This window comes from Neovison vison, chromosome 1 (genome assembly GCF_020171115.1).
Source record: "Neovison vison isolate M4711 chromosome 1, ASM_NN_V1, whole genome shotgun sequence".
Taxonomy (NCBI): Eukaryota; Metazoa; Chordata; class Mammalia; order Carnivora; family Mustelidae; genus Neogale; species Neogale vison.
Window position 1 is genome coordinate 117,581,318 of NC_058091.1, and position 12,371 is coordinate 117,593,688.

Consider the following 12,371-nt stretch of genomic DNA (forward strand, 5'->3'; position numbering starts at 1 on the left):
GAAGAGCTCAAGCTTACTAGGGGTATTTTCAAAAGCAGCCATGCCCAGGACTATCTGAACAGAAGGCAACCAGAGAAGGACCTGGCCCCACATTCATGGGTCCAAGCTCCGTCCTAATACATGCAGCTTTTCTTTGGGGACCGCATGCAGTTTTTTGGGGGGGGGGCACTCTGGGGATGTGTGAGTGTGTCCAGGGGGTGGTGGGAGGTTTAAGAAGCAGAGGAATTCAACCTAGGAGGAAAAAAAAAATGAAAGGAGCTGGAACAAACCAGCTAGGAGAAGGTGACATGAAGATTTAAAAATGTCCCAGGGTCTTTGAAGGGTTAGTTCAGAGGGAAACATGGAGTGGGAGAGAGTTTAATTAAAGACATTTAGAGCCCTTTGTGCGAGTCTGGAGCAGGTGCTCAGAGGACACCTTTAAGAGCATCATTTGCTCCCCTGTTCTTGTGTCTGGGGGCTAGGATAGTGCTGTCTGCAGAGAGGGGTAGGGTCGCTGGAGAGAGATGGGGAGAGTCTAGTTCTTAAGCTGAATGTCACATCTCTGACAAATGCACAGAGCGACTGTGTTCACGCTTCCTCGTCCTCTGCATGTTGTAGCCCTTGAGATGACCAGCGCCTGTAAATACCCTTGCCCACAGAACACGCTCGCTCCTGCCTGGCTCCAGACATAGCCCTTCCCTGGGCCCAAACCCTTCCCTTCCATTTCCCCCTTCTCCAGGGTTGTCCCATCGTCTTTCTCAGCAGTCTGTGAGCACATAGTAATTGGCCTTCACAAAAGTCCTAAAGACAGAAGGGGTGAGGAATTAAACTTTAGGGATCAAGGAATTAAACCCATCTATGATACCTGAACGTATGTGAGGTGGGGCCTAGGAATTCAGGACAAGGGATCCAGGTCTTAAGAAGGCCCCAACCAGGGCTAGAGGGATGGAAGGCTGGCACGGTTGGGGCAGTGGAGGGCTGCAGGCAGAGGTGCAGCACAGAAGGGAATGAGGGCTGGGGGGAGGGGATCGGGCAGGGGTACACAGGACAGAGAGGAAGAAGCCTGGAGTCAGGAAACCCCATTTGTCAGATCAGGGCTGGTTGTTTTATTGCCACTTTGGCAACACTTTATCCTGGGTAAAGAAGATGGCCGGGGCCCTGGGGATGGGGCAGGAGAGCTCGTGGGCCGGGGAGGAGAAGAGGGTGAGCTCTCAGAGTTGTCTGCAGGCTCCCAGAGTTGTTCCTCACTAGACCTGGCCTTGTGGTCCGGCTCTTCAGTCCACTCACCGGTCATTCTGCGCCCAGCACCCAGGCCCCAGGTGCTCCCCCCTTCCCTGGTGCCCCCATTCCCGGTGGAGTCCCGTACAGGGGCCTCACCCACCGATGCAAGTCTTCCCGTCCGTATGGAGCACAAACTTGACGTGGCAGCCACACCGGGGACCCTGCTCTGTGTCATCGCACGTATGCTGGCAGCCACCATTGCCATAGTTGCACGTCACTGTGCAGAGAGGGTGGGAGACCTGTCAGCGTGCTGCTCCTTGGGCAGCCCGGAGACTGGCCCTCTGCTCTAGTTGCCGCTCCCATGTTCCTTCTTCCTCCCGCGTCTTGCTGCCCAGTCCCCATGCACTTGCTCTTTGTCACTCCTTCTCTCCCACCACCATCCCAGTTATCTCACGTTTACAGTCCCGTTGGTTCTTGGTGAGCTCGAAGCCAGGGCGGCATTCACAGGCAATACCCCCTTTGGGGGTCTCCCGGCAAATGTGAGCACAGCCGTGGTTCTTATTCATGCAATTCATTCCTTCTAAAAGGGAAGAGGAGGGTGGTGAGTGTTCTGCAACCCTGGATGCCTGGAGGAGGAGGAAGGAATGGGACAGTGGGGCCTAGGAGTGTGAGGGAATCCACTGAAGCTGCAACAGAGGCCGGAGAGGAACTCCCCCTTGCCAGCCCCCATCCTGCCCAGAGCTGGGTGCTAATGAGTGGGGGACAGAGCCATTCTGAATGATGTATAGGTATTGATACCCAACCCCCCAAAACCCTGCACAAGCACCCTCTCCTTCAGACAACCAAAAAGCAGTGTCTTATAGTTACCCAGCACTGTGCTAGGTACTGGTGGATTTAGGAAGGACCCAGTTGCACCTGGTTGGCTCAGTGGGTTAAGCCTCTGCCTTCAGCTCAGGTCATGATCTCAGGGTCCTGGGATCGACCCCCGCATCAGGCTCTCTGCTCAGCAGGGAGCCTGCTTCCCCCCTCTCCCTCTGCCTGCCTCTCTGCCTACTGTGAGCTCTGTCTGTCAAATCAATAAAATCTTAAAAAAAAAAAAAGGAAGGACCCAGAAAAAAGCAAAACAATCCACATCTCTTGGGTCACCTGGCTGGCTCAGTTGGTGGAGCGTGCAACTCTTGATCTCAGGGCTGTAAGTCTGAGCCCCATGTCGGGTGTGGAGATTACTTAAAATCTTTAAAACAAACAAACATGATCTCTTTCCGCAAAGAGTGTACAGTCAAACCAGAAAGAAGATAATAATGTGGGTGGGAAGTAATTGGTACTGATAATAACCATAAGATTTTTTTAAAGTAAACTCTGCACCCTTCTTGGGGCTCCAGCTCACAACCCAAGACCAAGAGTCACGTGTCCCACCAACTGGGCCAGCTGAGTGCCCCTCATTACTAGAAGATTTTACTCAACAAATACGTATAAAGCTCCCCACTACACGCAGAGCAGTATATTAGGTTCTGGAGATCAAAAGACAAATTAGACATAATCCCTGCGCTCAGGGATGTCACGGCCTTGGGGTGGGAGTGGGAGGCAGAGTCACAGAAACAGACAGTAGCCCCCTCTTCCTGCCTTACGGCCCCTATCCCATCCAACGAATAAGGCATGGGTGAGACCCTCAGATAACAGCAGCTTAGAGCTCAGCCATCCACGATTAGGCAATGTCATGCCTAACTGACCCACTTTGAGTCGGGATACAGAGGACACCCTATAGTAACCTCAACCCCACACTGATCCCAACCCCAAACAAATTCCCCCAGATTTTGCTCCAACCCGGTATCTGTCCATGGAGCCCTCAGGATGTGACTGGGTTGAGGGATGAGAGAGGAAGGAGCCAGTGGAGTTGAGAACAGAGGCGGAGTCCTAGCGGGTATTGAGGGAAAACACCCTCAATAGAGAAGCCTGGGAGCACAGGGCTGGGCCCTCCCGGGTCGTGGGCTGACCTTCTGGCCGCTGGATGCAGGTGTGCTGGTTGTCGCTGAGGAAGAAGCCCTCCCGGCAGTGGCACTCATAGCTGCCCATCATGTTGACGCAGCTCTGCTGACAGCCACCGTTGCCCTCGGCGCACTCGTCCACATCTGTTAGGGTGGGTGGTCGGTGAGGCCGTGGGATGGAGGCCAGGCTCCAGAGTGTGCCTCCCCACTCCAATGCAGCACCCAGCCTTAGGCCGGAAAGTTCTCTCACTCACTCATCAGTTAATGTTCCCCTGCTCTTGAAGAGGCTGCCCTCCAAGGGCAGAGCTGGGGAGCTAAGCCAGTGGAGAGGGGAAAGTTGAACCTGTCTCTCCCATGTGAGGATTTGCTCCCTTTCCCTCACTTGTTGGAATTGGGTGTGAGCACAGAGGAAATGAGGAAAGGAGCCAGGGCAAGAGGAACAGGGATGGCGGTAAGGATGGGGATGGGTCAAGGAGAGGAGCTGGGGCATGGCTGCAGCCAGGGAATGAGAGAACTTGGAACTGGCTCCAAGTGCAGGGAGAGCTGTGGCCATGGTGCTAAGTCTGGGGGCCAACATGGGTAAAGGCAGCAAGCCTCAACTCCTTGCCGGGCAGGGACCATTTCTGTGGACAGGCCACGGCCCCGTCCTTCCTCCCCTCCCCCCAAGCCTGGGCTTGCTGCCATAGTCCCTAGCCTTTCTCCTATTTTGGTTTAACAAAACAGTCTGGTGGCTTGGCGGGGAGGGGTGGGAGGAGAGCCGCCAGGCCACACCCTAATTACCACCCCAAATCACCACCCCCAAGTCCCAGAGCCAAGCTTATCCTGGGGCTCCCACTTCAATGCCTTGACTCCATCTCTGTGCTACCTACTGCCCTCCCCAGTCCCTAGCCCTTCTTGGTTTTTCTTGGCCCAGCAGGCATCCGGGAGATTGGTCTCCAAACAGAGTAGCTGGAATTTGAGCTCCTAAGGCCCTATTCTGCCCCTCTCTTCCCATCCTCCCTGCTGAGCCCTAAAACCCTGTCCTTTCCCCCTTGTGGCCAAGGGCAGAAGGGTACAGATCCAGCAGGCTCCTGCCTGAGAGAGGGACCTGGTGTAAAGTCAAGGAGGTATGCTTTCCTTTGCCTTATTCCTGTCCCTTCCCCCTCTCTCACTATAGCCCTGACTTCTCCCCATTCTTGTCTTCCCACTGTCCCATCCTACTGTCCATCCTTCTGTTTGCTCCCTTCTATGCAACCTTGTGATTTTGCTGCTCTTTAGCCAAGTTCCTTCCTCTAATTCTCAGTGGAGAAACTGAGGCCCAGGGCATGGATGACTTAGGGTTTCCCTACAAGTCAGCGGTTGAGTTGAGACTTTGAACCCCAAGGGTAGGGTTAGGTAGAACTTTGCTCCCCCTTGCTCTTTGCATACCTACTCATTCTCTTAACTTCTAGTTAGTTCTCCCCAAGACACAGGGAAACAAGACTTGGTGAGAATCAGGGGCTTAGAAAGGTGAAAGGCAATCAAAGAACTTCTCGTCCGGTGGGAAACTCATCACTTCTCTTTCTGAGGGAGTCCCTAAAGAGGCCCTCTTGGGTGACTGGGCAGAGAAGAAGTGAGATCCTTCCCTAGTAGAAGAGAAGGCCAGGGCTGCGGGGACGGGCCCAGCAGGGCTCAGGCTGTAGAGGCCCGGGTTGGGAATAGAAACCTAAAAGCCTGGCCCCAAAATGGGACATGACTGGGTCTAGAGGCAGCTCTGTAGGCTGTCCTAGACTAATGGAGCCTCAGATCATTCATCAGTTTGGTCAGGTGGGGAAGAAGCCTAGCCACTTTTCTGAGCATCATTCCTCCTCTCTCATTCCCTGGTCTTCTAGTCCTCTAGTCTCCTACTTTTGTTCTGACACCAGGAAGAATTTGAAAAAGGACCCCTGGCTTCACATTTCAAATCCTTTTCTGCTATGGGCTTCAGTGTTGCTACTTGCAGAAGAATCCGACATGGTCCCAGTAATTTTCCAAAGTGATAACAGACCAAAGTTAAGGGGAGTTCCTTAGAGATTCTCCTATCTCTGACCCAGCTCCTGGGTCAAGGATCAGGTCAGATGGAGGCCTAAGAAGTAAGGAGAGGAGGGCCTGGAGATTATAGGACGAGCTGGAAGAAAGCCAGTCTTTAAGGGTCAGAGGCTCCTCAGGACCCATGGGGGGCATCGTTGTCATCATCAAACATTCCTCCCATTTACTGAAGCGTGGAGCCAAATCACCTTCCCGCCATGCTCTGCTCCCTACATCTCCACCCACTATTGTCATCTTCCGGCCCTTGACCTGGGAGCATTTTCTAGCAGCATCTCCTCTGATGTTTTTCATCCAGCCCCAGGATTATTTCATCCTCAGCACCTGGTCTCAAAGGGGAGGCTGACCTTGTTTTCTATTTTGCAAGAATGCAGCTTTTTGATCACCTTCCTCTCCTTGCCTGGGCAGTGGGAAGTGCCAGAAACGGCTCCTTCCCCACAAGACAGCCCACCTGCCCACACCTCCTCTCCCTGCCCTTGGCTCACCCAGACAGTTGTGTCCGTCATGTGCCAGGTGGAAGCCGTCATAGCAGGTGCATCGGTAATTGCCAGGGATGTTGACACAGTCGTGCACACAACCGGCATTGTCTTCTCGTTCACACTCATCCACATCTGTGGGCAAAGAGGATCTGAGGCAGCTGGCCCACCAGCATGCCCCCCACTGTCCACCCCTGGGCCAGCCCTGTGGTGGTCTGAATATATGTATGTATGTGTATATATTGTCTCTGTGTATGTGTGTTTTCATAGTTACTTTCATAGCCTACAAACCATTTTGCATTTTGCTGTTTTCATCTCAACTTAAGTCATAGGGGCACCTGGGTAGTTCAGCTGGTTAAGTGTCATGATCTTGATTTGACTCAGGTCATGATCTCAGGGTTGTGCGTTCGAGCCTTGCATCAGGCTCCACGCTGTGCATACAGCCTGCTTAGGATTCTCTCTCTCCCCCTCCCTCTGCTCCTCCCCATCCCCTCTCTATCAATCAATCTAAATAAACAAGTCATAAACATTTTCATATGTCTCCACCCAGTCTTTCTAATCACCATGGTACGTGGTTGCAGAATATTTTGTTTGTCACTATATCATAATTTATTCATCCTTCTGCTATTGTCGGATTTCTTCCATTTATTTTACTATCATAAATAATGCAAAAAGAATATCTTCTCCAGTATTATTTTGTTTCTTTGAATTTCTCTTGAATAAGTCCCTGAGAATAAAATTCTGGGTCAAAGGGTATAATTAACCTTTTAAGATTCCTGTTAGGTATGACAAAATCACTTTTCAATTTATAATGTCACCAAGAATTAATGAGTGTACCTTGTCTGCTACAGACAGGCTCAAAGGAGGATGGACAGAATGATCACTAGTCACTGGGATTGTCCAATGTCCCAGGCTACCTGGAAGACTCACAAGGGTGTGTTTAAATGTGGGGACAGAGAATGTGGACTTGGATCTCTGGGTACCTTGTTTTTCTTCACGTGTTTAACCACACTTGAAATTTTTCTTCACGTGTTTAACCACACTTGAAAGGTCATACATTGAAAATAATATCTGAAGCATGCCTTAATTTGCATGGCTTTAATTATGAGAAGGGAAGAATGTGTTTGTTCATGGTATGAATTCCCCCTGGGGTAAACTGTCTGTTCTCTTCCTATGTGGGAACGGTAGAAGGGTCTAAAGATGGAGGTTCCAATGTCATGGCACCTCAGGCCTCAGTCCCATGATTCTGACTCCCCACCCAGCCAAGCTGGGAGGCTGTGAACTCTTCCCACCAGAGCCTCAGCTAGCCTCCATGGTGCCCTCTCTGGGGTAAGAACAGCCACCCCTCCCAACCCCCTTCCTGGAGCCTGCGGGACTGCAGGCCTACTGTCATGCACAGTATGGCCAAGGGCAGTGGCACTGACCTCCCCTCCCGGGCGCCCTCCCAGCCTCACCTTTGCAGTGTTTACCATCCCCTGTGTAGCCAGACTTGCAGATGCACTTGTACGACCGTGGGGTGTTCTGGCAGATGGCATCGATGTGGCAGTTGTCGGTCCCTTCCACGCATTCATCCACATCTGGCAGGGGCAGAGGGGACACGTGAGACCCTCTGTCAGTGCATCCCAAGGGCTGTCTTGAAGGTGGCTCCTCAAGGGCAAAAGCCCCCCTCCTCTAAAATATGGATCGTGACCCCTCCTCCTCCAAGAGCAGGCTTCACACTCTTCGGATTTCAGAGTGGGTCGACTGTAATTTCAGGAATGCAAAAAGCATCCCCACTCTCCTCAGAAATACTTAATCCATAATGACAGCTAAAATTCCGTCATTTGAAATACGCCTCTTTGATTTAAAAACAAACAAAACCCCTTGGACTGGGTAGCACACTTACCTTGATTAGAAATATTCAACTTAGTGTGAATTAGTTTACCTCTCTTGGAAGCAGACTTGGGGGGCGGGGGAGAGGCATGGGGACAGTGGCCTCTGGGAAAGTGGCAGGGTCCCGCGGCCCTCGATAATGGAAGGAAGAAAGGGAGAAGACAGGGCACCCGAGGAATCCTCTTCAGCCTCACAGTTCTGCTTGAGACCAGGCCTGCTCCCACTTGCCCACCACGGCGCCAAGAATCTTTAGAGGAAAGAAGTTCCATCCTGAAGATTTCCCTCAGCCCTTGTGCTGTCAACAGCAGAGGACCAGGACTGGGCAGGGGCTGGTACCAGCAACCTGAAGCCTGATCAGTGGGGCTCTTGTGACTCTCTGGCTGCCTCTGGCTTGTCCAGCCCACCACCCTGAACTCACCCACCTAACCCAAGGTACTCCTCTCACTCCTGGCTCACTCGGACACGCGGTGCTCCTCACAGAGCTCTGCTGAAGGAAGAGGCCACGCAAGATCTAGCAGAAAGAGGATGGTTCTGAAAGGACAGAGCCAAGAAAACCATTTATCCTCTTTGGGCAAAAGAATCCAACTTTGGGGGCAACGTTACGGTGCAGATAAAGGAGACCTAAAATATGGCAACAGGTTGCATTCAATTGAGAACGTATTACGGGGTGTGTTTGCAAAAGGTACTGTGCTGAAGACTGTTGACTCGGCCCAGCCAGAAGGAGAGACAAGGAACATGAGGTAGGGTGTGGTTGAGTGCCACAGACACAGCAGACATAAGGTGAGGGGGTTCCTCACCCCTGGCTACGCGTCGTTAGAGTTAACTCCCCTAGGAGATGCCCTGGTCAACGATGACCAGAGGTCCTGGTCAACGAGCCCACAGTATTTTTTGAAGGCTCCCCAGGTGAGTCCAACAGGCAGCCAGGCTGGAGAATCTCTGTGAAAAGGAAGATGAGAGGAGGAAGGGACTACTTCGAACTGTGAACTGGGGAACCCAAGCATAGAGGTAGCCACCTGCAAATAAAGAAATGGGATTTGCAATCAAGACAGCGGACTGTAACCTTGCCTGGCTTTTGTTAAAATGCTGATTCTCAGGCCGCACTCCCCAAACTATGGGATCCAAATCCTTAAGGTGCTTGATATATTTTAACAGAATGTGAATGAATGAGTGGGCCAGTAATCCCTCCAATTTATAGATACCGGGGAGTCCTAGCTTGAAACAGTTAGTTGTCCTCTGATTTTAGGTTTCAAGGCATGCTTCGGGGGCAGGACTGAGGCTTCCTGGGGCAAAGAAGAGAACTGAAATTTGGAGAAGTGCCCCCAAATATCCTGCCTCCAGTCTTCTGAGCTTCCATTCAGCTCTGCACTCTGCCTTCCAACTCTCTGACTCCCTTGCAGCCGTCCGCCATGGCCCGTGATTCCAACTGCTGTAACTCACACTCTCCGACTCCCTCAGGTTCTGCAGTCATGGTGTCTGCCTGCTGGCCCACCCTGGGAACTCATCCCCAGACGAAAGCACAGAGAAGAGGGGCATGAAGACTAGTTTATCAGAGAGGGCAAGAAGGACAGTAGAGTAGATAGTGAGAGGCGGTGTGGAGTATCAGTAGATGCAACCGATGGAGAAAATACATGGGAAGAAGAAATGCACTCTCATAAAAAGATCCTAAGGGCTGAAACGAGTAAGTCCCAGATTCAAATCCAGCTCTATCTTTCTAGAGAGGCTTTTCTGATTCTCTTCTTTCTTCCTCTTTAAAATGGGGATAATACCTTCTTGTGAGAGTCTATGAGCAGTTGATGAGATAATCTGTGTAACTATATATATATATATATATAGTATAATAATATAACATTTTATATATATAGTATAATAATATAACATTTTCTATATATATATATAAATATAAATAAATCTGGGAAATAGGTTCCTGATGTCCAGAAGCTGGTTCAGACAACAGATGCTCTAGACTGTGCTGTCGATGGTGGTAGCCATGAAGCACCAATGGCTGTTTTAAATTTCAATTAGTTTGAAATTAAGTTGCTCAGTTGCACTAGGCCAAGTGCTCGATGGCCATTCGTGGCTAATGGCCACCACCAATGGCCAGCACTTCCAACATTACAGGAAGTTCTACTGGAGTGCTATTCTTGGAGCTAAGAAGAGATACTCCTAGGCTGGGGTGGACCAAAAAACCCCCTGAGCAGCAGAATTCAAGTTGGGTTTTGGAGACTGGATCGGCATTTGACCATCAGGAGAGGAAAGAGAAAATTTCAAGTGTGGTTAAACACGTGAAGAAAAACAAGGTACCCAGAGATCCAAGTTCACATTCTCTGTCCCCACATTTAAACACACCCTTGTGAGTCTTCCAGGTAGCCTGGGACATTGGACAATCCCAGTGACTAGTGATCATTCTGTCCATCCTCCTTTGAGCCTTCTTCTGTCTCTTACCATCCCTTCCCTAGCAGTCAGCAGGGCAATTTGGAAACCCATCGGGAAGCCCTTCCTCTAGGGACATCTCAGAAGGACATGCCTGTCTCTGAATCATTGGGTGCTTCGCTGGAATCCGCAGCAGGCTATCTGGACTCTCTGTTCTTTGCTTTGCGATCCAGTTTGTGCTTACTAGGACCAGAGTGCCCCGGAGGCTGGTGGCAGCAAACCCAGGCTTCCCAGCAGATCCTGTAGCCCCTTCCAGCAGCTGGGCTCTTCCCACCATCCTACCCACTCCCTCATCGCCCTGCTCCCACTGCTTATCCCTCTCCAGCCAAGAGTCTCTGCCCTGGAAGACTGTCTCTTACCTCCTCCTCTACAACGTCCAAGCATTCTCCCCCTGTCCGAGCATTCCCATCCATCGCGCTCTTCACATTTGAAATGCAGTTATCTCATCTCTAGCCACACTGTTCCCGGCTTCCCAAATCTGGCTCAAAACTGTCTACCCCAAAGCTCTTCCTGCTAAACCCCATTCCTAAAGAGTTCCTGATCCCGGGGGACTCCGCCTGCCTCTGCTCACTTGCCGCCATTGCTGAGTGGCTCTGCTGATGCTGTCAAGCCCTCTTGTGTGGCATGTTCTGCTTCCCTCACTTGGCTGGTCACTCACTGAGGACGGGACCTTTCAACGATTCGAATGGAATCTTTTGAAGCAGTTGATGCCCATAGCAGAGCTCTGAGGGGCGCCTGGGTGGTTCAGTGGGTTGGGGGCCCGGCTCTTGGTTTCGACTTGGGTCGTGATCTCAGGGTTGTGAGATCGAGCCCTGGGCCTGCTTGAGATTCTCTCTCTCGCTCTTCCACTGAATCCCCCGTCCCACCAAAACAAACAAACAAAGTGGAGGTCTGAAATAGGGACCCCCATTATATCCAGTGTCTCCTCCTCCTACCAGTTCATCCTTTCAGAGCTCTCTTCCGCCACATCTGCCTACCCACAATTTATCCATGTAAGGATCACTTCAATACCCATAGGCATGGTCTCTTCATAGCTCTCAGTAAGCAAGTATTTACTACTGGCCTGACAAACAAGTTGAGGCTAGTTGGGCATGAATTGGTCTAGACCCGTGGTTCTCAACCCTGGCTGCACATTGGGATTCCCTGGGAGCCTTTTTTAAAAAGTGGCTGTCTAGGCAGTCTCCTACACCAGCTGCATCCGGATCTCCAGGGTGTGACAGGGCTGGATGGCTGTCTGCCTTCCTTGCCCCTCTCAGATAAAGTGAAGAGACCATTTGCAGGAGCCAGGAAGACACTGGAGACAGCAAGAGGACAAGAGTGTTTGAGGGGCGCCTGGGTGGCTCAGTGGGTTAAAGCCTCTGCCTTCGGCTCAGGTCATGATCCCAGGGTCCTGGGATTGAGTGCCGCATCAAGCTCTCTGCTCAGCAGGGAGCCTGCTTTCTCCTTTCTCTCTGCCTACTTGTGATCTGTCTGTCAAATAAATTTTAAAAATCTTAAAAAAAAAAAAGTGTTTGAGAAAAGGGGTTCTGGAGTGCTCCCGTGCAGTGTAAATACAATGGCACCTCCTCTTGGGGCTGCTGGGGCTGCCGTGCGCATCAGATGGGTTACTACTTGTCAAGTACTTAGCACAGCAGTGCAGGCATATAGTAAGTGCTCAGAAAGGTTGGCTTTTTTAGTCCTTCTCTCCCACTTTCTCCCCAGTGTCGTTTCTGAACCCCTCTCTGCTTCTCCTCCCTCGTACCAGAGAGCCATCTTTGTGGGGACAGGCAGCACCGGGACAGCGTGCGATGGCCCAGGAAGTGTTAGGGGGCCATTATCCCTGAAGGTACCTTCTCCAGTGCCTGTTCTACCCATGCTGGGAACTGCCCAAAGAGGAGGGCAAAGTGGGTGAGGGGCCAGTTGGGAACCAAAAAGCCACCCTCCACGATCCCTTGGGAGGGCTCTCCTTTTGTGCCTTTGAGCCCACCTCAGGTATGGGGCTAGATCAAAAGCTGAAGTGGGGGGGAGAGGCGGCTGCAGAGATACCCCAGATGAGTCAAGACCTCCCTGCCTCTCCTGGCATGAATGCCCGGGTCTGCAGCTGCAGCAGCTTTCCCAGTGCCAGCTGACATTTCTGCTGGATTTGCTTCCGCACCTAGCAGAGCGCTCCATATGCCCTGCTCAATGTAGGGAGGGAGCGTGGGATGTGGGGGTGGCATTGAGAGGGTGAGAGGGTAGACCCGACCCGAAAGGGTGGATTGTTTCACCAGGGGCAGTCCTAAGATTTTCTTCCAAGGATGGGGACGTATACCCCAAAGGGAAGCAGGAGGACCCCAAAGGAAACACTTCTGTCTGCTTCAAAATTTTGCTAAGGTCCAGCCCAAGG

General features: G+C 51.5%; 1 protein-coding gene across 3 annotated transcripts in view; it reads right to left on the minus strand.

The window, feature by feature from the left end:
• The window catches only part of SCUBE3 (signal peptide, CUB domain and EGF like domain containing 3), a 36,941-nt gene that overhangs the window by 16,903 nt on the left and 7,667 nt on the right, over positions 1-12,371 (minus strand). For all 3 annotated transcript variants that reach the window (XR_006385204.1, XM_044254926.1, XM_044254919.1), the window contains exons 2-6: positions 7,159-7,281; positions 5,714-5,839; positions 3,195-3,329; positions 1,655-1,780; positions 1,361-1,477 (exon numbers count right to left, since the gene is read on the minus strand). Coding sequence is in view for 2 of the 3 variants with exons in the window: in XM_044254926.1 (XP_044110861.1) it covers positions 1,361-1,477; positions 1,655-1,780; positions 3,195-3,329; positions 5,714-5,839; positions 7,159-7,281 (627 nt within the window). In the remaining variant the exon portion in view is untranslated. The remainder of the gene's footprint in view (positions 1-1,360; positions 1,478-1,654; positions 1,781-3,194; positions 3,330-5,713; positions 5,840-7,158; positions 7,282-12,371) is intronic.